Source organism: Suillus plorans (genome assembly GCF_016647745.1).
Source record: "Suillus plorans strain S12 chromosome Unknown HD556scaffold_4, whole genome shotgun sequence".
Lineage (NCBI taxonomy): Eukaryota > Fungi > Basidiomycota > Agaricomycetes > Boletales > Suillaceae > Suillus > Suillus plorans.
Window position 1 is genome coordinate 1,029,357 of NW_024537388.1, and position 15,384 is coordinate 1,044,740.

Genomic DNA, 15,384 nt, shown 5'->3' on the forward strand with positions numbered 1-15,384 from the left:
CAAGGGCAGTAAGGCCCCATGGATTCGGAGAACAAACAGCTCCAAACAAAACTTCGTATGTATCGTACAACGCGACACTGGGAGGGTGAAATAATAGGGCGGGTGCGCAAATAATAGAGTATTATCTAGCGAGACGAGAGAATCGAGTGAGAAGGACTAATTCACAAGGAAACTAACAAACCTACCTAGCGAGACGAGAGAATCGAGTGAGAAGAGGCACAGGGCCAAACTCATAGAGTCTCGCTAGGTATAGACTTTTTAGCTCCACTAAAGGAAGTGGCGTGCAATAGTGCCAAGGGCACATGCCACAGGTGGCCGAGGGACAGGCCCCCAAATGAACGGGCACGGGAAGACCTGTAAGATGAGTCTGCTGAGGAGCTCGCTCGTCCAATTACCCTGGTATAAACATAATTAAACTCGAATTATAAGTTATTTTATGTGATGTTTACTACGAATATCTAAAATACCCTTACAATTCTCAGCGGGATTTGCCACCGCACAGCTGGTCGTTTCACTGCTCTTCTTTGACGGTCTCGCACAATGGCAAGAACCAAACAAACCGCTCCCAAATCGACTGGTGGGCTTGCCCCTCGAAAGAATGGTCCAAAGTTCCAAGCTCCAGTGTTCGTAGGGAAAAGGCACACAACTCCGCCACACATCCTTCAAGAAATGGTTCAATCTTGCCTGGAAATTCACTCTGGACCACCAAACAATGATGTGAGTGGCACTTCACTTAATTGACGATCCTCTACTCATATCTACAGTTTTGCTTGATCTGCCAAGATGGCACTCCTAGCAATGGCAAGGACTCCCTCTACGCATGTGAGGAGTCTGGCTGTCCACGTGTTATGTGTACCAGATGCATGTTACTTCCGGCCAGTCACCTACACCTCATTGAGCAACCAGGTGTCAAGTTCCGTTGCTTACACTGTCATACACTCTCGGACAAGAGGTCTGGTGATCTTGCGCCGTTTTATGTGAGTCTACTTATATATGTCTTGTCATTCACTTCATAACAACCGTTTAGGGATTTTTCAAGGATGGAAACCCCGTTTTACCGTCATTCCTACCCATCATTGGAACGTTGCAACTCTCTAAATGTTCTCAGATATCCACAAGGCCCGTACTTGTGATTCACTTCAAACTTGTGGGGTTTGAGGCCACTGCAAGCCCGATCGACACGGTTAACTTGTATCTTTCTTCTTTCTTTCTGAGTGGGGGCCTCCGATTTATTGAAGTGATTTTTGACCTTGGCACCGATGCCAAGATCATGGCCTATTCCCAACAGTATGAGAAGCTCGCAAACGACGTGATGGACGACTGCGACTACCAAACTGTGTGTATAGCGATCACCGATCACACAGACAACACCACTGGCGACCCGTTTCTTGGATACTCCCACGGATCTTCCTATGTTGCGGCCACCGTTCCTGATGTAAGTCTACTGTTAGTTGCTTGCATTCTCGCCCTCAGATGCTCAATATTTCAGTTCATAAATTCGTTACTTGGCCCATGGGGGCAAGTGATACAATGCGCGGAGAGTACCACCCTCTTTTTTCTTGGCTGTGGCACCATTGTCACCCAACCAGAAGGTTTTCGGGGCTTGCGTTCGTCTGTCGTTGATCATGCCTTTTCACATGCAGTCGCGTTTACTGCCAAGCACTTTCATCCTTGCTTAACCTCCCATTTTCTCATATCATTCGCACAAGCCGTCATCGTCGAAGGTTTTGCACTGCGTGAAGCATTTCCCAATATGCTTGACCAGTCGGGGTTAGGTATGCACACAGACGTTCTCCTGATGACCACAACACCTGAAGACACGGTGCCGCTTCAAATTACCCATTACAAATGGGCCCACACCTCTATTTGTCCATGGGGAAATGTACTTCCTCTACAGTGTCCGCAATGCGGGACCCCAGTTATGTGGGAGCGGATCCAGGCCGATTTCTCTCAGAAGTATATGGTCTTTCGATGTCCGTTCGTAGGCTGCGGCCATACCAATACTGGGAGAGGCAGATTATCCCGCAAGAAGTACACCTGTAAGGCCCCAGAAGGCTCGACGTTACTCCCGGGGCGAAAACGCAACGCCTCCTGGTTGGAGATCGATGTCGCCTTCTCTAGAAATGATGCCAAGACGACCTGACGTGACTACTGCTGGTATATGATATCCATGGTTGTTATATCTGTCGTGCTGTATGCCCATGTTACTACATTCTTCTTGATGTTGCAGATTGTCCGCCTCGCGATATTGATCACCTTACCCAATCATACCTTCTGTTTTATGACCCATTGTATTCTGTGCACACCTGTATTCGTCGCTTACCCTGTCAACACCACTCAATTGTAGAACACCATGACACGCTCACATCGAAAATCATGCAAATATTGCTACACAAAATCTGAGTAAGGTAGAGATACAATCATTGTTGACACTCGCACTAGAAAAGCGGACGAGAACAGAAGTCACCAATCATGATGATTGGCATGTGAAAGAGTCATATTTAGCATAAGCGGAATTATATCCAATTATAGTTCCCATGGCTACCATATCAAGGACTCCTCAATTCACTGATGTAGGTGGTTTAATCCGATATTGAGATGATTGCTCGATGAGTTCGACGTCATACTGGAGCACCAGACGTGTGCCCTTGGTCACGGGCATGACTTTGTGCTCTGTGTCTGTGTAAAATGCAACCACAACTGGCTGGAGCTCTTCGCCAGACTTTCTTGGATGCTTTCTTGGATGCATGTTGACAATTGTCTCGACGCCTTGATGCCTCAGCATAAGCTCTCCCCCCTCCCATTCTGTGTTGAGCGCGACGAGCACCGTTCCATGGTGAGCATCGCTATGCGTCGAGTCACGATGCCAGTCGAAATGACCTCCTTCGCCGTATATGGCGAGCTTGTATAATGTTTCTCCCGACGAACATGCTCGTCTGGAGTTCATCCTCAACTTTGCTCACAAATAGTTCATATTGTGTTCCCTTATCCCCCTGCAAACTGAAAGCAAGCTCATCCGCTTTGAGCTCTGTTCCGTTCCTATAAGTTGGGTCCAAGACAGTCTCTGCTCCCCTGCCGAATGGCGAAGGAGTGACGTGCTTTTGTAATACGCCGATGTCAGGGCTCATCCACGTCCCCGCATCTTCTCCCTTGATGAGCAGCTTGGAAGTGGCTGTCCCTACCGGGCTCTTGAAGGACACGAGCAGACTGCAGGCAAGATTATCAAGCGCATGGCATTGGAGACCGACCATCATCGATAACAACGACGCGCCCTTCTCGGTAACCCGTATTACGACCGCATCGAATGCCTTCTTCATACCTGAGCCTGCGACCCTCCTCCCTTGCGAGCTCGATCAAGTGTTCTTCATTCAGTTTTCGAGCCTTTGAGCATGTGTCAGTGGCAGCAGCCTCCGCATCGTCCCTCTGGGCTTCAATGACTCCAAGTATATCTTGAGCTCTGAGAATTTCTTTTTGCGTGTTATCGAGTTGCAGCTTGTAGAGCCTCAGTTCCTCCTGCCTCCAAGCTGCCTCTTGCTGGGCAGCAACACAAGCCTCATGGCATATTTGTACTATCTCAGAAATAGAATTTTGAGCTGTAGCACTAGAGCAGGACTCAAGGCGCAACTTACAGATACTTGAATACATATGATATTTTCATGGGGCCTCATGGAGCACCTTTCTGAGTGTGCCCATCATCTTGAGATATGTAGACGCCGATGCTGGAGCACCTTTTCCAATAGCCCCGACAAAGTTCGCCAACTTCCCTTTCTCAAATCCTAGCTGATAGTCTGATAAATATTTGGCAACACTTGTGTCCTTGATTCCCGTCAGCTTACTTGATTCGTTGCAGAACTTGAAAGAGCGAGGCTTATACTTCTTTCCTTTGACAAGGGCCATGTATAGTCCTACGAACGTTTGAGGGCACCCGTTAGCAACGAGGAACTCTGGATAAGTGAAGTACCGATACAGTTTGCCGACGAAGACAACTTGTGGATGTGTGGGGATCGCTTTGGTTTCCGGGTTAAAAAGATCGAGTCCAATGCGTGGAGAACGGAACACAGGCGAGGCCGCAAGGCTCGATGCAGGTCGCTTGTGCAAGTACATATAAATGTTCCTCGTTTGGCTCGGAGCTGAAAGGGCAGCGATGTCCCCTTGCCATTTAACAGACACTAGCTCATTGATGTTCGAAGCATTGCATACACGCAGAATATCGTAGACGAGGAGTGAGGGCCCTGAGATGACCTTTTGGTCGTGAAATCAACGTATGGGACGCAGAAGAGCACCACCTCGCAATATTCCTGATGTGGTGCGAGGCTCCGCACTAGAAGACGTTTGCGTGCACGCCGGGCCACCAAATGTCAAATCAAGGCCTTTACATGTACCACCCCGATAACCTCCTGCTACACTTGCAGCAAGATTGACTTGCGACGAGTTTGAGCGTTTCGGTGCACGATGAAAATACCTGTGAGAGCCAATTTGAATAGTATTTCTTATACGAAAACTCAAGAGTCAATTCTCACCACTGCCCGCTGCGCTCTTGCTCTGCACTTCCATGAGTGAATGGGTCCTCATGACAGCCTGACTTTTGGAGGTAAAATTCTAGTTCAAGGATTTCATAGTCTGTCTGCCAGTGAAAGCTGCCATGAATGACTGAAATATAATATTGGGATAATAAAGTGCTTGAAATCGAGTCAAACCGAGCCAATATGTCATCCTGATAGCATAACAAAGTTAGGTCAAGCAAAGAGTTGATAGTATCTCCGTGGGCGTTGGGCAGTGCTGGACATGAAGCATTTGAACGAGGATCTGCAAGTTCACTTTGGGTACCATTTTCAACAGTGCTGCTAATTCCAACAGAAGATGTCGATGAAGGCCAATCAATTTGCTTGGGAATTTTTGTCCGGTGAGTTGGTATCTGCTCTAAAAATGATGTGAGAACTATGACCATACAAGGCATATGTTGGAATTTCGTGCTGACCATCATCAGGATCTTGGTCTTCCCTTGTTCGCTTCAAGTCACCATTCACCATCAATACTTCCTCTGGCAGAAAACCAGTAATGAGGCGTCCCACAGGTCAGTGAAAGTTGTGGTGTCTCTCTCCCGTGCCGCTGGTCACGCGTCACATGTCACATTTGTCGTCCTAATTATTTGCAATTTGGCTCACGAACACACCTACGACGTACTATATGCCAAAATCCTAACCAATATTCTGACTCATTATCAATATGCACCCTTTACGCCGGAAGCGGAGGCCCATGAAAGATGAAACGAAGCCCGTTCCTAAAAACTGTGCCTCCGGGTCGGACCACACAGTACTGTGCAATGGATGCACTCTAAAGCAAGCCAACCAATAGTCTGTGCTTACCCTATGGGGTCGCATGGGATGCTTGGCACGATCATGATGCCCCTATTCTATTGTATTACCTCAACGAAAGACCCCCTTCACATCACTCACCCCGCCATAATGGCTACGAAATCCGAAGTCATTGATGATAGCAAGTGCTACCTCCATCGTATGACACAATTTCTAACATCTGAGTCAAATGCAGACAACCATCCATATTCTCCTTTCTATCAGTGCGCAATGCCCAATCGAGAATGTTTGTATTGATGTATAATGTACTCATCAGCCAAGGACGAGTCTTTAAGACGATTTCTAGGTTGTCCACCAGATGAGATCGAAGTACATCATGGGAGAGAACTGGACGACCACCAGTTCGTTGCTTCCTTCCGTATCAGGATGTTCCAGAAACGTCTACGCGCTACACGAGAATTAAATCATGATTTTGTTGCGCGAGGTATAGATTCACATTTTTTGGTTTGTTCCTTATGCTCAGCCATCTTCTGCAGGACGTATATGGTGGTTCAGCTTTTATATGGGGAGTAAGGGGAGATGGGTCGCTGGCTATGGTCTCTCTTCCCCTAGTCTTCCAGCTTCTCCATGTGCTTCACTTCTGTTAGAAACAGGAAACGGGGAACCTGGTCGTGAAACAAGGGTGTTCAAGGGGTAGGAACAAAATTCACGGAAACACTCGTGTGGGAGGGGCAAGTTTAAATCTGCCTTGACACATTCGAATCTGAGATACTGATACATTTATAATTCTCATGCGACTATTTGTTGGTCCCCCGTTGGCTATGCAGATACATCAGCAATGTAGTACATGGCAAGCATTTTGTCAACACAAGTTGGCAGTTGGATGATCGGTGGGTGATGTACGATTAAGTCTTTTGTTTCCTCAACTCGGTCTTTGTCTTGCAACAGTGATGCAGCAAGCAACATATCTTGCCACTCTTCTCCTTTGACAAATTCAACTGACTGTTTCATCGTAGCAATTCCACAGATGTAGACTGCGATAACACACTACATGCAAAGCTGGATATCACACTCAAAGAGTAGCTTGTTATAACATTTATCGGCTCATAAAATGGTAAATAATACATTGTTCATGATGCATTTAGGACTGCAGAGCAAATCTTGACACTATTTGCACAGTCCGTTGCTTTTGTGAGCGCATAAATTGGAAAGTATTGGAGATGACGGTCTTCTAATACTCCGAATGAACCTCAGTGTCTTCAATCTTGACACTTAAAGTAGTATTTTGAGGCCTTCAAGACTGTCTCTGACCAACGCAGGGAGATTCCAAGAATTGATTCATTGTTCTGGATGGCCGCTAGCTAATCAGTGGAAGTAAGAGTTCAGCGATTTACACTGAGTCAATTTATCAGAGCACTCTAGACGTCAATATCATTCATCTCAACCATTTTATGCCATCAAATCCAAAATGCTCGAAAGTTACGGCGCCGTCTTACTTCAGTTTTACCAATTTTCTGGTGATCTTGAAACTTGTACATCACCGCATGCCAACACCTGAACTTCTTCATGTTTCTGTATCTTGATTGTCAAAGTCGGAGAGATGACAGCTAACGACCATGTAGCAGATTCGATCCCGATAAGCCAGTATATCTCGCCACTATGCATACTATCTACGTTGTTGAAGGCTGGCAGAGCCATCAAAATGATTATGAAACATGCCCTTCTTCAATGTCCGGATTTTCCTCAACGCCTTTAACGCATCCGTATTCCCGCTACCTTTAGGGAGTGGGTCTTATAGCTCGCTATTTTTCACGTTTTGGCGGTAGATTTCACGATCTTGCTGCCCCTCTCTTTCTCGCCTTAGATGGTAATGAGGCTGTGTTGATCGATCGTTCTACACCGCCTTTAGCTCTCGCCTGTTCAATCACCGCATCGCTGTCGATACGCCCCTCTTGCGCTCTCACCATCATGACCTCGTTCATCGGCCGTCTCCCTGTCTCTGTCGTCTTCGATACTGATTCGAAAGCCAGCCACAACTTCCCAATGATTTCCTTGCAAGGCAGACTACTCAGGCTCAAATTGAGTGACCTTAGAAGTTATCATTAGTGTTTGCTTGGTCCAGTCAACGCCAACTTGAGTGCTTTTGTTGAGTGTATTCTAAGAACTCGCAAGACTGAGAGTCAAGTGGTCCGAGGTGACGAGGAAGTTATGCATGTTTATAAGGATGTCAAGTTGCGAAGGTCTTGGCACGCCTATATCAATCATTACAAACACATTCAATATGAAGGGATGATCCGCCGCAAACGATGAGCAGTAATTTCTCACCAGTCGAAGGCAAATGATTTCGCGGGCGGAAAGAAAGGACAGGACACGGTACAAAACATCGTGTGGAAGCCTGAAACTGGTCAGCAACATGGTTGGTGCTCAAAGATACGTTATAAGTGCACCAACTTCTACGGAGTATCATAGGCTTTCGTCAATGCACATCAAATTCGAAATTCAAACTCAATCGGCAAGCTGCGATCGCGACTCGATCAATCTGAAATATTCTGCCGCGCAGCTTTTGACTGATGACAAAGCAAATCTGATCAGTCCAATGTCCGAGTGCCAAAACCCTTGACAAATTTATCATGTCCCTAAAAACAAGGCCGCTCATTCACCAGCCGTTGGCTGGCTACATTCTTTCGTCCATTCATGTCAGAGCCTCCTCCTGATCTCATTTGCCTATGGTTCCAATGCCCGCACAGTATCATTATGCCTACTATGTCAGTGAGAGAGTGGTCCTCGTGGATGGCGAAATCAGTTGAAGATCTTGAAAATCGTTACCACTCATGTCCCCTTGATCGAATCGAATATTGTAAATGTGCAGAAGGTGTCGAACATGAATCTCTTGTGTTTTATTTCCGACACTGGAGCAGCTCTTCAGCTGAGGTAGCATGCGCGGATCGCACTGTCCACCCACGATAAAATTGTGGCTCCGCACAGTCAGAGCTATTCTCTCCATCTTCATTTGGAACCAATGCACTTGACCATGTGTACCTTCTTGGTCCACCTCATAATGCAGCGGCATTCCTTAATGACAGATTCCTGCGATACAACACACTTTGTACTCTACAGTTCCTGGACCCTGCACCTTCAGTGCTCCAAATATCTGTTGTACTGTCTCTAGTACATTGACAAGCCCCCTCATATCACTTGTATGGAGAGCAGTGCTACTGGTTCTCGCACACCTCCTGGATGAGCTTGGCAAAAAAATTCCCCAATAATCAAGAATTGTGCAACAACCATAATGCACGCTGTCGCTACCGTGGGATTGCATTAGGATTGTCAGGGGAGGGTTTCAAGGCTGTAGTTGCAGCTTATGAGTGGCAGAACACGTTGGACATACTCCAGCGTGAAATAGCTTACCTGTATCATTATCCTCGTGCTCTCGTTGTCATCCCCGTTTCATCAATGTTCAGGCCTCAAGGCCCAATTGCAAAGGCTATCGTTTGTCTTGAGTTCACGCAAACAAACGTGGCTAATGTGTACAAATATTGGCTGGCACTTTGCGGATTATCAAATAGTTTGTTCGAGGATTTGTCGAGTGGTTTCAATATTGAAGAGATGGGCCAAATTTATGTTATCATTAACTCCTGCTTTCAAGTGAACAGCCCGAAGACGGACCAGCTGACCACTATCTTGCAGCTTTATGCTTAGATCCACATATATTTACTTATTCTTCACCTTTGATGACTCTGCTTATTCTTATCGCACATAGGACCAGTTATGTTCGCAGTACAATCCTGCATGACCCGCTCTCTCTCAAAATCAAGATTCCTCGCATTCCTTCAACAGCTGTGCCCAATATCCTCACATTGCCAACTATTCCATATATCTTGCCTGTCTACGGGCCTACAAACAACTGAAAAATAGACGTCTTCGCGACCCCGCCCTTTCCACTGGGTACGAAATTGTCTCTCTGCCAGTGGCAGACAAAGCAGTGAAGATATCGAGCTGCACGAGCATCCCTCAGCAATAGTTGATGTCTTTCATTGCCAGGCCAACGCGTATGTCACACTCCCCTTCTCAGATATTCAAACCCCATCTCATCTCATATCACACAGAGGTGCGCATCAGCACATGAAAGGCGGAGGCCAATAATTCCCTTGAAATCGAAGAAGCCTGCTGCAAGCATCCCACGTCCTCCCAATAGCAATGCCACACAACAGTCTAGTGGCACAACTCAGGCTCAGTCATCTTCCCAATCGCATACTGCCGTACCCACCTCCACCACACCTTCAAGCGCTAATCCTCAATAAGACATGGTGGACGCTGGACTCGCTTCTGGCTCTTTATTTGTTGCACCTCTACTGAGTATACCCATGATCATCAGTAGTGTATCCCATCCGTTTGCTTGTTCTTTGCGAAGATCTCTCCCATCTCATCCTTTCAGTACATAAAATAGAGACATGAATTTGAGGAACACTTTACATACCACGATCGATTCTATGTTTTTGTTATTGCCCACAAGCCTTAGCTGATCAGGAAAGCCACTCTTCTTAATAAACATGTTTACTACTGAAATGAAAAACACTTGCATTTGCATGCTCCAGAAATGATACATATGTAGATTGGCTCTGGTCACATCAAGTAGGTAGCTAATCAGTCTACTCAGCCAACAGAAACACTTGAGTACAAGCCACCAATGCTTCTCAATATGTCTCAAAAGTACGACCTTCCCTCCAACTTCAGTACATGCGGGTGAAGTCAGTTGAACCTTCGCGAGAGCCCCTCTCATGCCTATTACCTGCCCACCAGCCAATGTCAAATCAATGTTAATCACCATGAGCTCGTTCTTGGCAAATTTTGAGACCTGTGTTTGTTTCTTCTCTGTATGAACATCCAGGGAAGGAACAAACTGTTTCAAGCTCCAGATTCTCTTGAAAATGCAATGGCATATCTAAAACGAGGATGCTCGCCGGTATAGACCTTCGGAAGCTTCCCAACCACACCCAACACCTGACCAACGAAACGATCCACTCTGCATAGCGTTGGATCAATCTTGGTGCGAATACCAATCAGTTTTCCCGAAACTGCAAACTGCAAGCGATTGTTCTCAGCATGCAGAGACGATCCTGCTGGAAACGGGCTTGCACGGTTCCGGCCCTGAGCGTTTTTCGTTGCGATAACTGGACAAATCTTGACTTGTTGCCCTGGCCCGTAAGGATAAAAACACTAGCAACACCACCTTCGAGTTCATGAACTTCAGCACCAGGCTTGTTGACATCGAAGGAACGGATGAGACCAGGATCGAAAGCAAAGTCGCGGACTGGGATAGGTAGACGCTTTGCAATGATTTCATTGACAGTGCAGATGTTGTATTTCGGTTGTGTACGATGGATGACGACTTGGCCACTGTGCCTGTTATGAGAATTAGTAAAGCATTGGATGATCCATGCCACTGAGGACCCACCTTTGATGAATGCAGCGATTGATGTTTAGCAAGAGCTTGATCAAGTTGACCTTGTTCTGGAAAATATTGATGCTTTCCAGCTTCATTTAACCCTGGCCAAGTGCTCCGATATCTGCGGCCGAGGGCAAGTTTCGTTTACTGCGATTAAAAGAGTAGCATCCATGACGAGATCGAAAACAATATGTCAGGACAAGATCATCTGCAAGACATAGCAAAGGTAGTGAGGCGCAATTTGTTGTATGGACCGATAATGAACATGGGAGTTAGGACCATGAGGTTGATCAGAAACGAGGGGTTGGGTGCTTCAGTTGCACAGCCTTCTAGAAGCTGTGAAGCGAATACAAGGACATCCCAGTTTAAACTTCCAGTGCACTTTTGACCTAACGCTGGTTGTGTCTTGGTATCAACACATCGTGACCTGCTGAGGAACATATCGTCATAAGTGATGGTTTTGGACTTTGTTGGATGAAAGCTGAAACGGAGCTCTGTCCAGATGTCTTCACCCATTGTTGAAAGACAGGAGACCTCGAGGATAATGCCTCGCCAGAAATTGGAGGGACAGACCAATTGGGTCCGCGACGCCATATATCTACCAGGCGGACAACAGATAATGACTTGTTCATTGGACGGCTCGCTGCAGGTATGGAACTTGAAGAGTGGGAAACAGATAGGAGACGACTGGCGGGACGATGACAGTCCAGTGTGCACCATGGTGTTGTCTCTGGACGGGAAGAAAGTGGTCAGCAGGAGTAGGATGGCAGAGTGAAGTTATGGGACATAGACACATGCAAAGTCATCATGAGATGGATGGGGCATATAGAAGTAGTGAATTCTATCTGTTGGAGTGGAGATGGTCAGCGAGTCTTGAACGGATCTGACAATGGGACTGCAAAACAATGGGATGTAGAGAGCAGAGAGGCAAACCTCACACCAATCAGGACAGGGCACGAAGACGTGTATGCAGTCGTCTACTCGCCAGACATGACCATGTTTGCAACTGGCGGATCCGCAGATTCCAAAGATTCCAAAAAGAATGTCAAAATTTGGGATACCAAGACAGGCAAGCTAGTCGCTACTCTTGATAGACTCGTAACCAAGTCTATGCATCAATTTGAGATGGGTGAGAATTTATTGACGTAGTCAGACTGGTTGAACTCGGACTGATTTGGCAGGCGAAGCGAGGAGTTTGAAATTTGGCAGATGCCGGTATGCCGCTTTGGGTAACACTAATGAAAAGTACATCAAATACAACAGCACATCGCGCCGGAGCACTAATAATTGATTAGGACAATCAAAATGATTCCATTTCCTGCGGTATACTCACCCATGATGATGTATCAGCAACCTATGGCTCTTTCCTCTTCGGGCGCGCCCCTGCAAGTGTCACTCCATCACCCAGGTTAGGTGCGTGGAAGTGACTTCTGTGTGAAGGTGTCTGATTGATCGTAGGGGACCATAGCTAATAGATAGGCTCACAACAACTTTTTCCTCTATGTATTTGGTGCGTCGGGCACGCCTCTGCAAGCATTACCCCATCACCCTTTATAATTAGGTTAGGTGCGCGGAAGTCACTTCCCCGTGAAGATCTGACTGATAGGAAAGAGTTTGCGATGCATGTTTGATTCGCCCATGTAACTTCCAAGTTCTCGACCCCAGCGCATGTTCTCACCTCAGTCGCTGCCTCAGGCTGATTTCCCATGAAGATCCATTTTCCTTACGTATACGGTGCAAGGAATCTCTTGGGATGAAGATCAAAGACATTCCAGATGACATTTTCCTCGTATCTAGTGCAAGCGAGGGACAAGGTAAGATGATAATAATTGCACTCTCACCTCCTCCCCACTCTCTCAACCTCAGCATCCATAGAATACATCAAGTTGCATGAAAAAAATCAGGATCGTCATTGCCCTTTCCCAGAATACCTCACCTGAAGTAATATTGTGAACGTGGTTATATTTTCCGTTGAAGTTCTTCATATACCAGCTCCGTTGTAGTTTTATGCCTTTGCCTCGGTTATTGTTCGCCAACGATGCCAAAGGTACGCCAATGTGTCACTGACCTCCGCATGCAACCACGCTTCATCGATGTATCATTTCCTATAGGACCCATATTCCCCAGCAATTATGACTTATTTTGGTTTTCTCAAAATATTCACCATTGTGCAGTCAGCTGTACTGGGACCACAGCTGATCCTCGGTGTTCGAGAATATTACGCTAGGCTCATGATCGACTTCGATGCAGGACCTAACCTGAGTTCAATTGCTTTCCAAGAATCTGTGCATGTATCAACTGGCAATAGTGTGTAACACAGGAGATGTGTAATATGAAATACACTACGAGCGTACTACGGGCCTCTGCAGGGAACAAGAGAATTTGATTACATTTATGCGTTCTTGTTGCATGACTTACTGCCCACTGCCCACCGCGAGCGTACCAAGGGAGCAAAGAAGCTGCATCGATGTATGCTCACCAGATCCGGCGACCCATCTCGAGACATTCAGTATCAAGGAAGTGAGAGCTTTCCATATGTTCAGAAATGAAGCTACCCCTGACAAACTAGGTCGTCAGCAACCATCGGTCGTTCAACATGGTACATTTACAAACCTTGAGGCCTTGAGGGATGAAGTAACCCTTGTAAATGTCATTGGTCGTTGTTGCGCCCGGGACGCCTAGGCACATGGATGATCAGAAATATGCGACGATGGAACAGACCGGACAGACACAACGTAACGCGCTTTGCAAACACGTGACCAGATACAATTAAAACTCAGCCCGGGTTAGCCGCGACCTGCCTTGCAAAGGCCCCAGACTCGGAACTCCGCCTCAGACTTTGGCCCCAGACTGGCCAAATCTCTGACATTCACATATTTTTAAAATCATAGGTTGTTCATGATATTGCAGGAAATCTGCAGCTCTGCAGCCATGCTCCGGAATATTGCTGGTGAAGGCCAATACCGGTTGCACGGCCCGGGGGGTCTATCATTCCATCCAAGTTGAAGTCTGAGATCTGAGAGGTAGCGGGGGCGGCGCTTGAACTGAAACCTTTCCAATTGTGCGTCATAGTTGAACTTTGTGCGCCAGAAATCTCCCCAGACATGCGTATGGCCTAGGCTAGACCTATGTGTAGCTCTGACTTTCACTTACTGCAGGACGATGCGACAATGAATAGGTTTAAAATTATGGGCAACCTATGGCCAAAGCCCAGGGCGGTCTTCTTAGTGCAAGTTGTCAAAGCGCATAGTTTGCATTGACGCAAGAGCTGCCCAAGCATGCATCCAAGCGTTTACCCTTGATGTCGTGAGGGACCAAAGCATTGGTCTATTTGCAATATTTAAGGCGTCCAGACTGCGCGATCTTGGTTTCAGTACCACAGAAACCACCAAATCACCCATTGCTCGCCATACCCAATCTGATCCTGAAGATGACGCCCTTCTTATCTACAGATACTTCTTCCCCCAGCTTGTCGTCGCTATCCCCTGAGATGGATGGAGTGCTTACCGGTGTCCGGGATATCATGGAGATCTCTGTAGCACAGGACGCAAAGCTCCTAGACATCCTTCTTATGATGTCCGCTCAAGGCGAGAAAACCGAGGAAAGGGATCAATCGATCACCATGATGCAGTCGAAACTAGTGTGAGTTATCTTCATGATGTTGTTGTACTTGCTCAAAGTACTTAATCAATACTTAGCACACAGCAGGCCATCATAGAGGAGATTCGTTCGGAACAGCGACAACTAGTATCATCTCTTGCACCCTTGTTGGAAAGCCACGCGCAAGATGCGGAAGATACCTCAGCAGTACTTTCTTCGCCTATCATTTTGGAAACACCAGAGCCCGTGACACCCGCTGCGAACCCAGAAAGATCGCCAAGCGTTTTCTCAGTGCCAGGGTTGCCTTCCTATCAGACAACTCCCACACGCGCATTTCACCCTTCATCATACAGGAGCAGCACTCCTATTGCGCACACCAACTTGAAAACTTCCACTGATGATGACCAATGGAAGGCTCCGATCAGAACACAACGGGGTAGCCGACTCCGGCGCCACGGTGCTTTCTATGGTACTCCCAACCCATCTCCTCCAGCGAGTCCTCAGATCCAAGAAGAGGACATATCTACAGCGAGGAATTCTCCCGCAGATGTGCACACACCGATGGAAGTTACGCAGGAGACAGACACTGCTGCCGGCGCCGTAAAGGCTGCAGCAAGCAACGAAGGCGATAGGGCCTTTTCCCGTAAGTTCTGCAAGCGTTGCCGAGATTCCGACGAGCAAGAGGCATGCGGGACTGCAAATCGTATGGACATATCTAGTATCGTTCATACTGCGTCCGATGGGTCTTCTCCCTCCGTTTCGTTCTCTTTCTGTTCCGCTGGACATAGTCCTGCTCGGGGCGGTGGCTCTACCCGTGATGGACCCTCGAAACGCAGACGCGTATCTCAGGATATTGTTGATTCTGATGCAGTTTCCGACACGAGACGCCCAATCCGCAGAAGCCTGCGCCATGCGATGCCCCGTTAATACCGTTTTTTTTTCTATCTAAATATTACCTCTTGTGTACCATATATACCTTACTAGTTCCGTCAAAGACTCAGGGATGAGCGCTTGAGCGGTCTG

The 15,384-nt window shown here is 47.0% G+C and overlaps 7 protein-coding genes across 7 annotated transcripts; 3 read left to right on the top strand and 4 right to left on the bottom strand.

Annotated features, from left to right (window-relative positions):
* Positions 1 to 540: 540 nt before the first annotated feature.
* HD556DRAFT_1437647 (uncharacterized protein) lies at positions 541 to 2,143 on the top strand (the record flags this gene model as incomplete). The annotated part of the gene is made up of 4 exons (XM_041305736.1): positions 541 to 717; positions 765 to 977; positions 1,028 to 1,435; positions 1,490 to 2,143. The coding sequence occupies 4 exons, from the start codon at positions 541 to 543 to the stop codon at positions 2,141 to 2,143; spliced, it is 1,452 nt and encodes a 483-aa protein (XP_041166260.1).
* A 432-nt stretch (positions 2,144 to 2,575) lies between these two features.
* On the bottom strand, positions 2,576 to 2,908 carry HD556DRAFT_1484532 (uncharacterized protein; the record flags this gene model as incomplete). The annotated part of the gene is made up of 1 exon (XM_041308685.1): positions 2,576 to 2,908. A coding segment is annotated over one exon (333 nt), but the record flags the coding sequence as incomplete, so codon positions are not given.
* Positions 2,909 to 3,222: 314 nt separating this feature from the next.
* On the bottom strand, positions 3,223 to 3,645 carry HD556DRAFT_1226953 (uncharacterized protein; the record flags this gene model as incomplete). Its single annotated transcript, XM_041297122.1, has 1 exon — positions 3,223 to 3,645. One exon carries the CDS (start codon positions 3,643 to 3,645, stop codon positions 3,223 to 3,225), a length of 423 nt encoding a protein of 140 aa, XP_041166262.1.
* A 9-nt stretch (positions 3,646 to 3,654) lies between these two features.
* Positions 3,655 to 5,030, bottom strand: HD556DRAFT_1484537 (uncharacterized protein; the record flags this gene model as incomplete). The annotated part of the gene is made up of 4 exons (XM_041308686.1): positions 3,655 to 4,232; positions 4,263 to 4,462; positions 4,521 to 4,758; positions 4,979 to 5,030. The coding sequence occupies 4 exons, from the start codon at positions 5,028 to 5,030 to the stop codon at positions 3,655 to 3,657; spliced, it is 1,068 nt and encodes a 355-aa protein (XP_041166263.1).
* Positions 5,031 to 9,623: 4,593 nt separating this feature from the next.
* HD556DRAFT_1484540 (uncharacterized protein) lies at positions 9,624 to 11,040 on the bottom strand. Its single transcript, XM_041308687.1, has 7 exons — positions 10,771 to 11,040; positions 10,429 to 10,718; positions 10,287 to 10,390; positions 10,141 to 10,236; positions 9,986 to 10,104; positions 9,793 to 9,934; positions 9,624 to 9,743 (listed from the first exon to the last, which is right to left on the bottom strand). The coding sequence occupies exons 1-7, from the start codon at positions 10,854 to 10,856 to the stop codon at positions 9,687 to 9,689; spliced, it is 894 nt and encodes a 297-aa protein (XP_041166264.1). The 5' UTR covers positions 10,857 to 11,040; the 3' UTR covers positions 9,624 to 9,686.
* Positions 11,041 to 12,514: 1,474 nt separating this feature from the next.
* Positions 12,515 to 13,443, top strand: HD556DRAFT_1303898 (uncharacterized protein; the record flags this gene model as incomplete). The annotated part of the gene is made up of 4 exons (XM_041299633.1): positions 12,515 to 12,575; positions 12,765 to 12,808; positions 12,936 to 13,068; positions 13,244 to 13,443. 4 exons carry the CDS (start codon positions 12,515 to 12,517, stop codon positions 13,441 to 13,443), a joined length of 438 nt encoding a protein of 145 aa, XP_041166265.1.
* A 748-nt stretch (positions 13,444 to 14,191) lies between these two features.
* HD556DRAFT_1437650 (uncharacterized protein) lies at positions 14,192 to 15,288 on the top strand (the record flags this gene model as incomplete). The annotated part of the gene is made up of 2 exons (XM_041305737.1): positions 14,192 to 14,403; positions 14,460 to 15,288. 2 exons carry the CDS (start codon positions 14,192 to 14,194, stop codon positions 15,286 to 15,288), a joined length of 1,041 nt encoding a protein of 346 aa, XP_041166266.1.
* Between the last annotated feature and the right edge of the window lie 96 nt (positions 15,289 to 15,384).